Source organism: Anser cygnoides, chromosome 7 (genome assembly GCF_040182565.1).
Source record: "Anser cygnoides isolate HZ-2024a breed goose chromosome 7, Taihu_goose_T2T_genome, whole genome shotgun sequence".
NCBI lineage: Eukaryota > Metazoa > Chordata > Aves > Anseriformes > Anatidae > Anser > Anser cygnoides.
In genome coordinates, this window is record NC_089879.1 from 3,249,327 (window position 1) to 3,262,264 (window position 12,938).

Sequence of the window (12,938 nt, forward strand, 5' to 3'; positions counted from 1 at the left end):
CCGGGGGTTTGGGGGGGGCCCGGGGGGTGCCCGGGGCTGGGGGCGGCGGGCGCTAGGACCCGGCAGGGGCGGCCTCATTTGTTCCGTGGCGAGCGGAGCGCGGCCAGGCTGCTCCTCGCTGCAACGGTCAGCGCATCCCGCCCTGCCAAAAAGGGGGAAAAAAAAAAAAAAAAAAAAAAAAAAAAAAAAAAAAACACCAAGAAAAACCACCACACACAACTCTTTGAAAGCAAAAAAAAAAAAAGAAAAAGCCAAGCAACTTTTTTTTTTTTTTTTTTTTCCCCCTAAGAAAGCGGGGCTCCGCAGCAGCCCGTGCAGCGGGAGCAGGAGGGGTTTGGGAGTTAACTGCATGCAGGAAATCTCTCACATCCTGAGTCCCGGCTCGCTCCTCTCCGTAACCGTATATTATGGTGCTGCTCTCCAGCCCCAGCTGATGAAAGTTTGTCTCCCTCAGCCTGGGCTAAGATGTCAAAGCGGCTCCGTGCGGAGCAGCGGCGCTTCCCTCCTCCGCGCCCCCCAGCCCGGCTTTCCGTGCTGCTGCTCAGCCTCAGCTGGCTCCTCTTAGCATCACCCAGAGCCCAAGGTAAGTTACCGAGAGCTGGACGTGAGCACCGAGAGCTTTGCAAACCCTTTCCTCAGCCCACGCTCCGTTTTACGGGGACGCCAGCAGCCGCCCGGACAAAGTGAGAGCACCGGGGGGCCCTCCGCACCCCTCCGCACCCCTCCCGAGCCCTCCCCGCTTTGCTGTCCCCTTCTTTTCCCCCCCCTAGAGGCCTCCCTGCCCCTTGGGGGGCCCGTCCCGGGACACCCCCCACCCCCGGTCCCGGAGCGGTCAGAGCCCCGCAGGCAGCCCCCGGCTGGGTGCAGGGTGCGGGGTGCTGGGTGCGGGGTGCGGGGGCTCCTTTGGGGTCCGGAGCCCTTTTGCAGCCGGGAAGCTGCCGGTGCGAGCTGCCCTGCCGGAGAAAAGTTTGCTCGCCGCCCCGCTCATTCAAAGGGAGCGCAGGCAGGCAGCGGTGGCTCGGTTTGCAGGGATGGTTTGCAGCTCTGTGATCCCCTCTTACAGCCGAGAAAGAGAGACTTGGCTCTGCACAGCAGCTCCGGGGCTCATTTGGGAGTCGCTGGAGCCCCGGGCCCTGTCCTCTCCCTTTAGCAGCAGCTGACAATGCATATTTCATGCGAGAGAGGGAGGGAGATCCTCTCTTATAAATATATTTAACAGCGCTGAAGAGCGCGCAGATCTCTGAGGGTTACTGGGAACTCGTCTTGGGTCTTTTTTTTTTCATTGCAACGCTAAAACTTTGTGCATGTTTGTTTGTCTCCAAATGTATGCACGGAGACTTTCTCTGGGACTTTGGCTCTGGACTTGCTAGGAGAAAGGCAGAGGTGTGCTTGGCCACACGTCAGCCGGAGCACTGACATCCTAGGACAGGCAGAGCAAGCTGATGCATTTAACCTAGGATTAATGGGATTTGGGATTAATGGGACTAGGATTAATGGATGAATGGGACTTGAAACTTTTTGCCTCTGTGAGGGATCTTAACTTCTGTCCTTCAACATTTGTATTTCTTTCCTTACACCGCATCAGCACCCTGGGGAGAAAGGCTGCAGAAAGTCTCAGGTAGATGAAGAGCCATCAGTCCACGGTGTCCCTGCCCGCTGCGTGGGCAGGGGGTGGCTTTGAGTGGGCTGAGCACCAGTGTCCCGACCTGGCCATGGGAGCTGCTGTGGCCAGACCAGCCCCTCCATGCGATGGAGGCACGCTAGGATGGGGTTTGCCTGGCTACCTGCCCCGGGAAGGTTTGGGGTGAGGTGCTCCAAGAAATGAAAAAAATGAACGTACCCCAAAGTAACGACATTCTAATAAAATTAAAGGCACGCTGTGGGTGGCTGAGATCTAACATTGAGACGAGAAATGGTGAGCGGCGGTGGAAACCCCATCGGCTGTATTTTGGGATTCCCTAAGAGCCAAGCTGAGTCTCTAAGGTCACGTTAGTGCTGATGAATTAAGCTCCCTGAAGTGTACATCAGTTTCCTGTCCTTACGCTTGGTGTTGAGCAACAGTGGTGCTCACTGACCCTTGCAGCTCAGTCGGATTTTCCGGTTTCCTTGCTACCTCCCTCCTGCTCCATTCCGTTACATGTCCATAACTTGCTCTTTTGGATCTGCAGCCAGTGTGCTCAGCAAATAGCCTCTCCTTTCATTCCTTTTTTTTTTTTTTTTCTTCCTGGGGAAGTAGAGAACAGCTTTAGCCTTGCCAGAGCGTGTGCTGCTTTCTTGGTCGCAGAGGTGCTGAAAGTTACAGCCGCACGCTGCTAGACCCGGCGGAGCTGCCCGGTGATGAAAAGCCCTCTTAGCTGTGCTGGCACGCATCTCCTCCGGGCGCTTTGAGGCCCTGTGACTTCTACCTCAGCTGGCTCCACCGCCGTGGCTGCTCCGGGCCTGGTGTCCGTGATTTGCGGTGCTGCCAGGGCAGCCTGACTTTTGCAGCAACGCATGCCTCGAGATTAAGACAGAAATTGGAACTATGATACACCTTGAAAATCAGTTTTGAGATGCATTTGTTTTTTGAAAAGGCAAGAGGCACAGGTAACGCGACAGCTCTCGTGTTAAACAGAAATTACCCAGTTAGGAGCTAGGCAAGTAAAAGTAGCCTCGCCTCTCAATTTCAGAGTGAGTTTCCTTTCCAGTTTTTATGGTTTCACAATTGCATTTTCCAGTTGCCAAAATCTCCAGCTCTTGGCTGCTGCCTGAAAGGACCCCATGGATGACATGGAAAACTGACTGAAGTACCGGCCTCAACAAGATAGGAAAGCTAGTTTTGCTTTGTTATCCTAGTGGGGGATAATGTCTGGAAGGTTAAGATCTAATCTTATAGGTTTAGACAAATGCCTAAAATTCAGTGTCTGTGTAAGCTTTTTGCAGAGTCAAGGCCTTTGTGTATCTATCTACAGGGCAGACGATGAGGTGATGGTGCGTAAAGGCAAAGTCTGTATCAGTGTGTGTGGGAAGCCTTGTAAATCTCTTTTAGATATTAGGTGTTAGCTGCAAGAACAGCAGAAAGAAAAAAAAAAGAAAACCCTAAAACTGCAGTCCAAAATTCTTCACCTTCAGTTAAAATAACTTTTCTGCCAGGTTTTATTTTTGCTACTGGTTGCAAGTGCCTTGGCTGTAATGGAAATAAATTACAGGAGGAGATAACTTTCCTTGTCTTGTGCTTTAACACTGATCTCTTCAACATGCCCCCTGTTTTCAAACTCATTTTCAAACACTGTCTTCTTTCAAACTGTTGGACCTTATGTGGCAGATATTTATGGTCTGTGTATACTCACCTTCTCGTCTGACGATTATCCCTATCAGCTCCCCTGCAGATAGCCTGGCACGAGCACTCTGTGTCCACAGGGCTCCACAGATCCCAGCCAAAATACACCAGCTGAGGACATTATGCCTGCTTTTCCAACCATTTTCACATCCTTAACTCTCGCGTTTGCTGGTGAGCAGCTGGTGGCTTCTCGTCTCTTGCTTTCCTTGAGATTTTTGGGAAGGTCGCATCCAGCCACAAAGAGCATCCTCAGCCTAATGGCTGATGGGCTGCTTTTCAGCTGCTTTTTACCTTGCTTACGGCACAGAAGTTGCATCTCCTACAACACGTGAGCGACCACGGCGGCCCAGGCCTGTGTTTATCTGCTGCTTCCACCGTCAGCAGCCGCCGATGCTGTCGATCACAAAATTCTGTTTTAAAAAGGCTGAATTCACATAAGGGCTTATTTGGTCTGCCACCAGCCTCGTTCAGACCTCACATATCCTAATCCTGGCAGATTTATCACTGGCAGTCTGTATGTTTTTCACATGTCTCATATTGCCAGTGCGATTTGTCTGAGGAGTCCAGCTGGGCTTCACTTTGTCGGCGAGCTGGCGGGCAGCAGCAGCAGGGGACAGGGTGCTCACACCAGCTGAGCCTGGCACCTGAGGATGTGCCTGGGGCAGGGTGACGGGCTGGGTGCTGCCTCCACTCTGTACCAGCTCAGATTTTGCTCTTCATGTTGCATGCACTTGCGTTTCATTTAGCCTTTCAGATTACTCCTAGGGCAAACGCGTGTCATCTCCAAAATTTTACAGTACCAAAAGTCTAAGTCCCACCTGCAGAGGCTTCTCTTCTACCCTGCTGAGTGACCAGGGCAAATCTATTGCAAACTGATTAAAAAAGGCATGGCTTAATTAAATCTGTTAAAGGGTTGAAGCTGGTTCTTTCTAGGACAGCACAGCACAAAGGACAATCTCTCTCCTTTCTGGTGAACACCAGAGTGAAATGCTTCAAGTGCCCAGTGCAGCAGGGTTGGGCATCTTTAAATGTCCCTTTCAACCCAAACTGTTCTGTGAGCTGTATTAAATCCTTGTCTTTTTGATAAACGGGTCACACAATACCCAAGGAAAGGTGTTGTTTCTCAGTAGACTTCAGACTCAAGAGGTTTTGTTTATCTCCAGCTGTGATTTGGATGCTCAGCTAGACGGTGCCTATCTGTCTGGTAATGCTTGTAACTTTGGCCAGTCTCGCAATGCATTGTCATTATCTCCAAATAGTACTTTTATGCCTTTTTTTTGGTATATTTTTTCTCATCTGCATTTTTAAGCTCGTGATGGTCTTTTATAATGAAGTGACTGGTGAACCTACTATTGGGGGATTCGTGTAGTACTGAGCCTACTGCTAAAATTATGAAGAAAAATGTTGTCTAAGGTATGATGTTAAAGTGCAGAGTTACCCTAATGTCTATGAATTCACACTGGTGTGTAGGCACTGCTACAACAGCACTGCAAAAAGTGCTTGAGGTGCACGGGAGGCGTGTGTTAGGAATATGTAGTCAAACTGTACAGGAAACATTTTCTTTGAGGGAAAGACTTTTTTTTTTCTTTTCTTTTCACCCCCTTTCACTAACAGTGGAAGAGGCCAAATGGTATTTGCTGAAATGAATTAATGTTCTCAGCATTAGCTATTTAGTGTCACATAAGAGTTGGAGAACACATTGATACTGAGTGTGGTGTTGGCTTTGGTGTTTCAGAAAGTGACTTGATCAGCTGCATCATCTAATCAGGAATCCTTACTCCTCTGTTAAGCCACTTCATGTTGTTTAAATAACTTTTTTTATACAATATATAAATGGTGTTGCTCTCCTCCATGATTTGCAACTAGGATGAGAAATATTGGGTTGGACCGGGGGTAGAGGTTGTCCATCCACTCAGTCAAAGTGATGAAACCATCATTTGGATGAACGTATCCTTTCTCATCCAAAATATATGATCTAATAAGGCGAGAAGTGGAATGTTTCATGGCCTGTTATGCATGCTGGATAATACACTGCAAGGCGTAAAAAGCTGGATGCAGAATTTGGCACAAAAGGATCTTTAGCTAGTTTATTCTATTTGTCAAGACAAACAGTGTCAGTGCTTACAAATCTAGTCTAATGGTATATGTCAGATGCATTAACTGAAAAACATTTTCCTGACAGTGGTGAAAGTTTGCTGTTTTCTTGCTTCTATTTAATGTTTTCTAATTCTGAAAACAGCTGATCAAGCAAGAGAAATAAACTTCATGTGTGACTGCTTACCTTTGAAAGAACATATCGGAACATAAACAGCACCAAATCCAAGTGTTTATGGGATTTTGTTTTGGTATAGTGATGTGGAAAAAAAAAATAATCAAAAAATCTGGACTTTGTCATAATGCTACACTGAATGAGGTGAGCATATGGGCCTGGCCACACGTGGAGCTGGGCATCACCACCGTCCTTACTCTGCAGTGCTGTCAGTACGCGTGCTGCAGATCCTCTGTTACTTCCATGATTAGAGGATGCGAGCAGGAGAGCGATTCTAGACTATTTAAGTGTAATTTGCATTCCTTCTCTGCCACTGAGAGCACTGCTATGACAGCTATAGCTGGGAATGAAATTTGGCCCCTGCGACTTCTCAGGAAGGATATAGCATCTCGTTTGGACTCATGTTCTTTTGTGAACTGGGGGTCACAGAACTGTATTCAGGCTAAAAACTGCTTGTGCCTTTTGACACAGACTTTAAAGCATGAGATAAACATTTCAAGTGAAATTGTATTTATGGGTTCATGTATTGACTCTTCAGTAAGGAAAATGCATCCCACAGAAGAGACACTTTGGGTACAGATGTGTGTTTGAGGGGAAAGTGCATTGTCATTGCAGAACTCTTTACCCTTTGGAAAGTAGGAGCTTGTCTATTTTGCATTATACAAAATAGTGATATATTTAAAGACTTGTCTGTGAGTCTGATCTTTAGTCGTGATAACTTGTCTCACCTCCATGGATGTGGCTCCTTTGTACAACCTGGTGTTAACACAACTTTCTGTGCTATTCATTTGGAATCTGTCTGAACGGATCCGAGGATGTGTAGGTCAGATGAACAAAGCCCTGTTGGTGACATGGGAAGATATCCTGGATATTCTTCCCACCCCGAGGAAACAATAAGAATAAATGTTCCTTACTCCTGTCTCATCTCATGAAGAAGCTGTGAAAGTCAAGAATTATGGACCAATGCGGTGCTTATGGCAACGTTTGTTGTAAGGTTGCACATGTAAACCTGAGCAGGTTAGGTGGCTTCAAGAACATCAAGTAACCCTGAGTTTTCATGGCTCTTCCTGTTTTTTTGGAAGATGAATGACAAAATTTGGTAATAGCTTATGTTAGCATGGGCACACTTAGTTGTTCATTGTTCCATTGTATAATGTAGGTAGCAAACAAACAAACAAAGACTTACAAACAAAAACGCATGATGGATATTAACTCCTCAGCTCAGTAGCTCATTTGCTAGGATTGGGAAAGAACCACATATGGTTTCCCAAGAACATTCACCTAAATTAATACTGAAATGTGCTTCAGCTGGGTTTGCTCTGCTTTCAGTGTGATTTCCCAGAGAACATCTGAATGAATGATTTGTGTGCATGTGACGAGGACAATTCAAACTCCCACTCAATAATTTTATTCACTGGTGATTGTATATTGTATACAGGATAGAACTTCCCTCAATACGGTTACACTAAGGATTCCTTGTATTCAGTGAGGGAGGCTATTAAATCATTGGGGGAAAAAAAAGGATTGTCCAGTACCTTTTAAAAGACTGAGAGGAAATTGTATTTTGGGGAGTAATTTTGAACTTTATTCAGTGGAAAGTAGAATTTCTTTGGAGAGCAGCAGCTGGAGAGGAATGCTGGATCTGGGTATTCTTTTAATTATGTGGACTCATCACTGAAAAGTGAAATGTTCACTTTCTCTACTTTTTTTCTTTGACATTGGAGCTCTGTGGTGCGGTTGTGTCTGTTCTTGTAAAGCACACGTTATTATTTCTCCACCCAAATAAGTGTTTTTGTTAGGTGCTGCCTCTCTGATGCTGAAGGGTGTGAGGCTGAGTTTATAATCTGAATGGGGATCTCTGGGACTGGGATCCTCCTCTGGGAGGGAGCAGCGGTTTAGGAAGAAGCAGATGTGCCCCAGTAGCGCCTGTGCTGGGCTGATGCTGAGTTAAGATAGGACATCCTTCATTATGGCATCCTGGAAATGCCTGTGTGAAAGGTAGTGTGCAACCCTCGATATTTTTTTACCTCTTGTTTGTGCTTTTCTGTTTGTTTTCATGAAACAGAACGGCCAGGCCATTTTATATGGTGTGCATCAGGACTTGGAAACAAAGCAAGCTTAAGATAAGGTTTCCAGTAAGAGGACAAAGGTTCTCCAAAGCCGTTGTGTTGCTTCTTTTTTAAAGCTGCTTTGGGTTTGAATCTTGCATTTATAATTTGCCCTTTCCTGCAGACATCAAGCACTCAGCTCTTCCAGAGGGGAACCTCGGAGTACCCACCCGTCACCTGGCGTGCCCTCCAGTTCAGTGCTGCTCTGGTTTTAATTTCCCAAATTTCAAAATGTTCTCTTCTAGAAGAAAAAAAGCAGCTCTGTCTTTGGACTGGTCCTGAATAGTAATTCCTCAGTCAAACACAACAACATCGCAAATGAGGCTGGACAGCTGTTTCCTAAATATAGTATACGTCTATATTCTATACCCGGTAATAAAGCTTGGTTTTCACCATCTGAAATGTCCTGCAGCCTCCCTGCCCCCTCCTGCAGTCGGTGGCAAATGTTCTCCAAACTCCACTTGTCACATTTTGTTCTGGAGAACAGGGAGGATATTGAGATACACTGGCTTCTTTCCTTGAGTGCATTTCAATATGTATTTTGTATAATGAGAGCCCAAATCCTTCTCGCATTACTTATGCTTTAATCACACTGTGCTCTCCCAAGATTGCTTTAATCGCATTTGCATCAGCAGGGGTAACTCTGTATGATGAGCAATATTTCATCTGCAAACAGAGGAGAAGACCGATCTCGGGTGCATGACAGGGAAGGAACTGGCTGTCCTGGCTTTGTTACAGCACAGCTCTCCAGCGGAGAGTGGTGCAGCATCCTAATTTGAGGGGTAGATATTCAAGAATTAGAAAGAACAAAAGCTATTTTTAAGGTTTTCTTGAGGATCTGTCAAGTGTGATAGTTCCCTTTTAATTTTCTAGCAAACGGCTTTTTGACATGTGTTAACTCCAAAGAAGTGCAACGCTGCCGAGTGCAGCAGACATCATTTTGTAGTTTAGCCATGACATTACTGTATATGAGAACTGAAAAGTTATATAGATATTACACCAATATATAAACCATGTGTGTTAGAAAGACAAGTTCAGTTTTGAAATATTTGACTTAGCTATGCTTTTCACTTTCAATCTGTGCCAAACATGTGCTTGAATGACTGATGGAGTCATATGGTTCCCTGAATAAAGCACTTTATTGTGCACAGACTTAGAGCCTTCCAACAGTTGTATTACAGAAGCTTGAAGATTAAGATGATCCAACTGCTTAGGGGGTATGTTTCACAATGAACATATTCTTTTTCTTTCTTTTTTTTTTTCTTTTCCCCGTCTCTCTATTTTTCGCCTTGAAATGTGTCACCGGTTTGTCCAGCTGGTCGCGCAGTGACACTGACCACAGCAGCCCTTGCTGGCGAAGAACAGCGAGTTACCTTCAATTTGCAGCTTTCACTCCCGTGTCCACGTTGAAATGCTGCACACGTGATTTCGCCAGAGTTTATGGGATGTCGGGGGGGGGGGGAGGGCTGGTTCCTGTTGCAGATTATTTCCTCTGCAGAACTGGATTTAGGAAGGGAATAACTCCTGCAAGAACAAGTGATGACAGGAGACAGTCCTTAGAATTATAAAACTGAAATATTAAAAAGCATGTTTTTAAGGCTGTTTAGTTAAAGGGAATCAGTGTCTCAAACTCCGATTTCTCATCTGAGCAGTCAGTTCTTGTGAAGCTGCTTAGTGTGAAAGATCAAGTGGACATGCTGCAAAATCACACCCAGATTAGCTTGAAGTCGACAAACTTGTCAGGCTGGAGAGAGGATCCTTTTTCATTAGATACAGGAAGAGCAGAAAATTAAACTCAGAAATGCGTGGAGTCATCTTGCTGTTGTCTGTGCTCAGGTTCAGCAAAGACCTGTGCTGACTTTTGATGTTCTAAGAATCTGGTACATGAGAAGTAATTTTGCAATGTGAAGAAAAAGCAGGATTCATGCCCGAGAAGATCCGTGGAATGTTTTTTGAAAGTTACTTGTGTTTAAATGCCTGAGGTCTTGGGTGTGGGAAGGGGGAAGGAGTGAGAGCAGGAAAACTTTGGGTACCATTAGCTGGCTTTTTCTAATAATTATTTTTCAAGGCAGGCCATGAAAGAACTAATTTAACTAGATTTTGTGGAGAGAATCAATGTATTGCTCGGATGTGCAAAGGTTAGTTTAAAAGGTAATTTATGGTTCATAACTAATAAAAACTTTACTGCAAGAGATAAGATTTTTATTTTATGCGCAGTCAAACCTTGCTCAGCCTTTTGTGCTCACACACAGATGAGGGCAGGGTCTGGCACACCGTGTACTCTTTTAAAGCCGAGTAAGTGCTGTTAGCAGGGTAATGGGGCGAAATCAGGCTGGTGGGGCTTCTGATTTTTGTTCCTTTTTTGGGAGGATGGCTGTGTTTTCCTGTTGGTGCTTAGTGTAAAATTTGAGAAGGACAGACGGTTGACTTTAACGCAAGCTACTCCTTATTGTATCCTATGCAAGTTACAAGGCTTGCTTTCTTTAACCACTGTGCACTGGAATTCTTGGATTGTTTTATTTTTCAGCATTTTAATATTTATTACTACATAGTAATATAATCTGAATTATTATGAGTGACAATTTATTATTATTCCTATCTGAAAGAGAGTGCCATTCCTGAAGATGGCATCAGCAAAACTTGCGATCTGTGCCTGGATAATGTACGGCTTGGGTAATGTTTTTGCTTTTGCTGGAAGATGTAGTGAAATAGAGAACAGGAAGCACACCCCCCCATGCCCTGGGCAGATAGTTGAGATATATTTAATTTTATTTTCTTGTTTGTGTGTGTGTAATATAATCTGAGTCCTAATACTAATAATTTCCACTTAAAGTAAGTTTTTTGTTGTTGTTGTTTGTTTTTTTCTTGATTCAGAAGAGCTGGATGTGGTCTTATTTGCTCAGAAGCTTTATATTGCAATCTAATTTTGTGTATGGCCACTTTATACTCTTGCCATTTATAAATACATCATCACTGGTGATGTAAACACCAAGAAGAGGTACATGAAGCTAAAGGACAACCATGGGCCCTGTCACCTTTGCTTTTCTAGGTTATGCAATTAATTCTTTTAGTTATCCTCGTGCAATTCAGTCTTCTCCACTTCCCTGATCGCCCTGGCAGCCTTTCCAATCCATCAGTTTCAGGCTGAATGCATCCTTTGTGAACACAGGTGATAAGAAATGCCCACACTATTCCAGATGTGCTTGTACCGGTAACTTCAGTGTCTGGTATTCACTGGAAACACCTCTTCTGATGCATTGTTCCAGGGCTGTATTTGCTTCATACGATACCAGTACTGGATGGCTCCTATATTGAATATCATGTACAGGTCCTTCTTGTTTCATTTGTCAACACTTTGCTCCAGCCTTCATGTTACTGGATTCTTTTGTGCTATTCCTGCCCTTTTCTGTGCAGACATCATCTCCTAACTTGGAGCATTAGGTGTGAGGGTGCTTGAGGACATTGAGTAAAGGTTGCTGATGGAAATACTGACTGATCCTAATGCATCGTCTTCGTGAAGCTGGTAGAAACCTTCCTTTGCCAGGCTGGTTGTCGAGTTGTACTTGGTGGGTAATCCCTACACCCTGACAGTTTCACCCGCTTCTTAATTTTCCTAAGTTAATACCCATTTGGAAGGGCAAATGCTTGGTCCTCTATTCTCAGTGCGTGAGCTTGGTAATTATGGATTAAATAATTGTATTTTGAGTCTGGAGGTGATAACAGGGCTGTCCCAAATAAGACGTGACAAGGCTGATTGCCAGTGGTTGGGTGGGTGCTGGAGGCAGCCATTGGTCCAGCCCCTTCGTCCATAGCCAGAAATGCCCCATCTAAATCATGGGTCCCACTGGCAGCAAGCTAAGCTGAGGAAGCTGGAGAAAATGAGGAGGGAAATGGATAAAGGATGCCATTTCTGTCTTCCATGACATTGCCAAAGCCTGTGATACAGAGCAATGCCATTAGCTGCTCTCAGTTTGCTGAAAGGTTGCTCAAGTCTATTACTCTTTCCTACCCTGAGATTATTCCGATGATTAGCTGCTTTGTTGCAGAGAAAAAGTAGATAGGCTGCAACTTCCAAATCTAAGCCCATTTGTAATATGGAAGGCAACACGAGGATAATTTAATTTAGCTTTCTTATTGTCCTTTATCTTGGCTGGTGGCAGTGTGCAGTGCTTGGGGGGCTGCAGTTGGGGCTGCGGCCAGGCATCCTGCAGCACTGGGGAGTGGGCGACGACTGTGATGGGTGCAGGGGCTGCAGGAAGGAAGCACAGAGCTATGGGCTGGGTTTATCATAAAGCTGTAGGTTAAGAGATGGGTGGTGTGCACCAGCCGCCCCCCAGCTGGCTGCTTTTTACCACGCCATGCCATGCACAAGCAGCGTGAGCAGGGATGCATGCTCCAGGCAGGCAGCTCTCTCCTCCCCCTCCAGCCCATCTCATCCAGAGCCACTCGGTCTGGGGAGCGCTCGCCTCTTTGTTTATCATAAGGATGAATAAATTGTGCTGCCTGACTAAAAGCGTATTAATTTTAAGTAAATGGGAATCTGAAGTGTGTCTGGGCTTCTTCAGGAGGCAGTGGCTGTTAAACAGAGATGTCACATCACATGCGTGGAGTTTATTTTGCACAGAGCTTGGGGGAACTGAAATACAAAGAGAAAGATGACAACTATTCTTAACTGCTTGGCCAACAAGTCCTTGCATGATATTGCACAAAGACGAAAAGTTGTAGAAGTACATCGCAAATGAAAAATGTGTAAGCAACACAAAAGTCACTGACAGATAACATCTACTCATCTTGCTATTTGTACAAAGTGTCTTTTATATTACTGAAAAAAAGAATAAAGGGCTCTACACCACCTTGTGGGCCGCATGTGGATCAAAAACATTACCTTCAGTGCAGGCTGAAAATAGAAAACAGATAGACCCGACTGTGAAGTTTTCCATGTGAACAAGCGGGAGACGAGCTTGCGTCAGGAGGAACCGGGCAGAATTTCACTGAAATGGAAAATAAGTAGGTGAGGAAGAAGGTGCATGTGACACAAAAGATAGGAAACCTGGGTCCAATAAAAGCCTCTAGTAATGCAGATGGTCTGATTTTCTTCCCCTCTCATGACACGTTACTGAAATTTGAATTCTCTGATTTCCCTTATTACACTATTTATATTGCTGCAATACCAAGAGTCCCGGTAGAGAAGAAGCCTCCTTATAAATGTAATGCAAACAGCTCTAATGGCTGAAGCTTCAAT

General features: G+C 45.1%; 1 protein-coding gene across 2 annotated transcripts in view; it reads left to right on the forward strand.

Moving 5' to 3' along the window:
* The first annotated feature begins 274 nt into the window (after nucleotides 1–274).
* Nucleotides 275–12,938, forward strand: part of ADAM12 (ADAM metallopeptidase domain 12) — a 182,990-nt gene continuing 170,326 nt past the window's right edge. Inside the window, exon 1 of one of the 2 annotated variants that reach the window (XM_013185841.3) lies at nucleotides 275–583. In XM_013185841.3, coding sequence (XP_013041295.2) covers nucleotides 466–583 — 118 coding nt within the window. In that variant the 5' untranslated portion in view covers nucleotides 275–465. The other variant, XM_067000318.1, reaches the window with a different exon arrangement.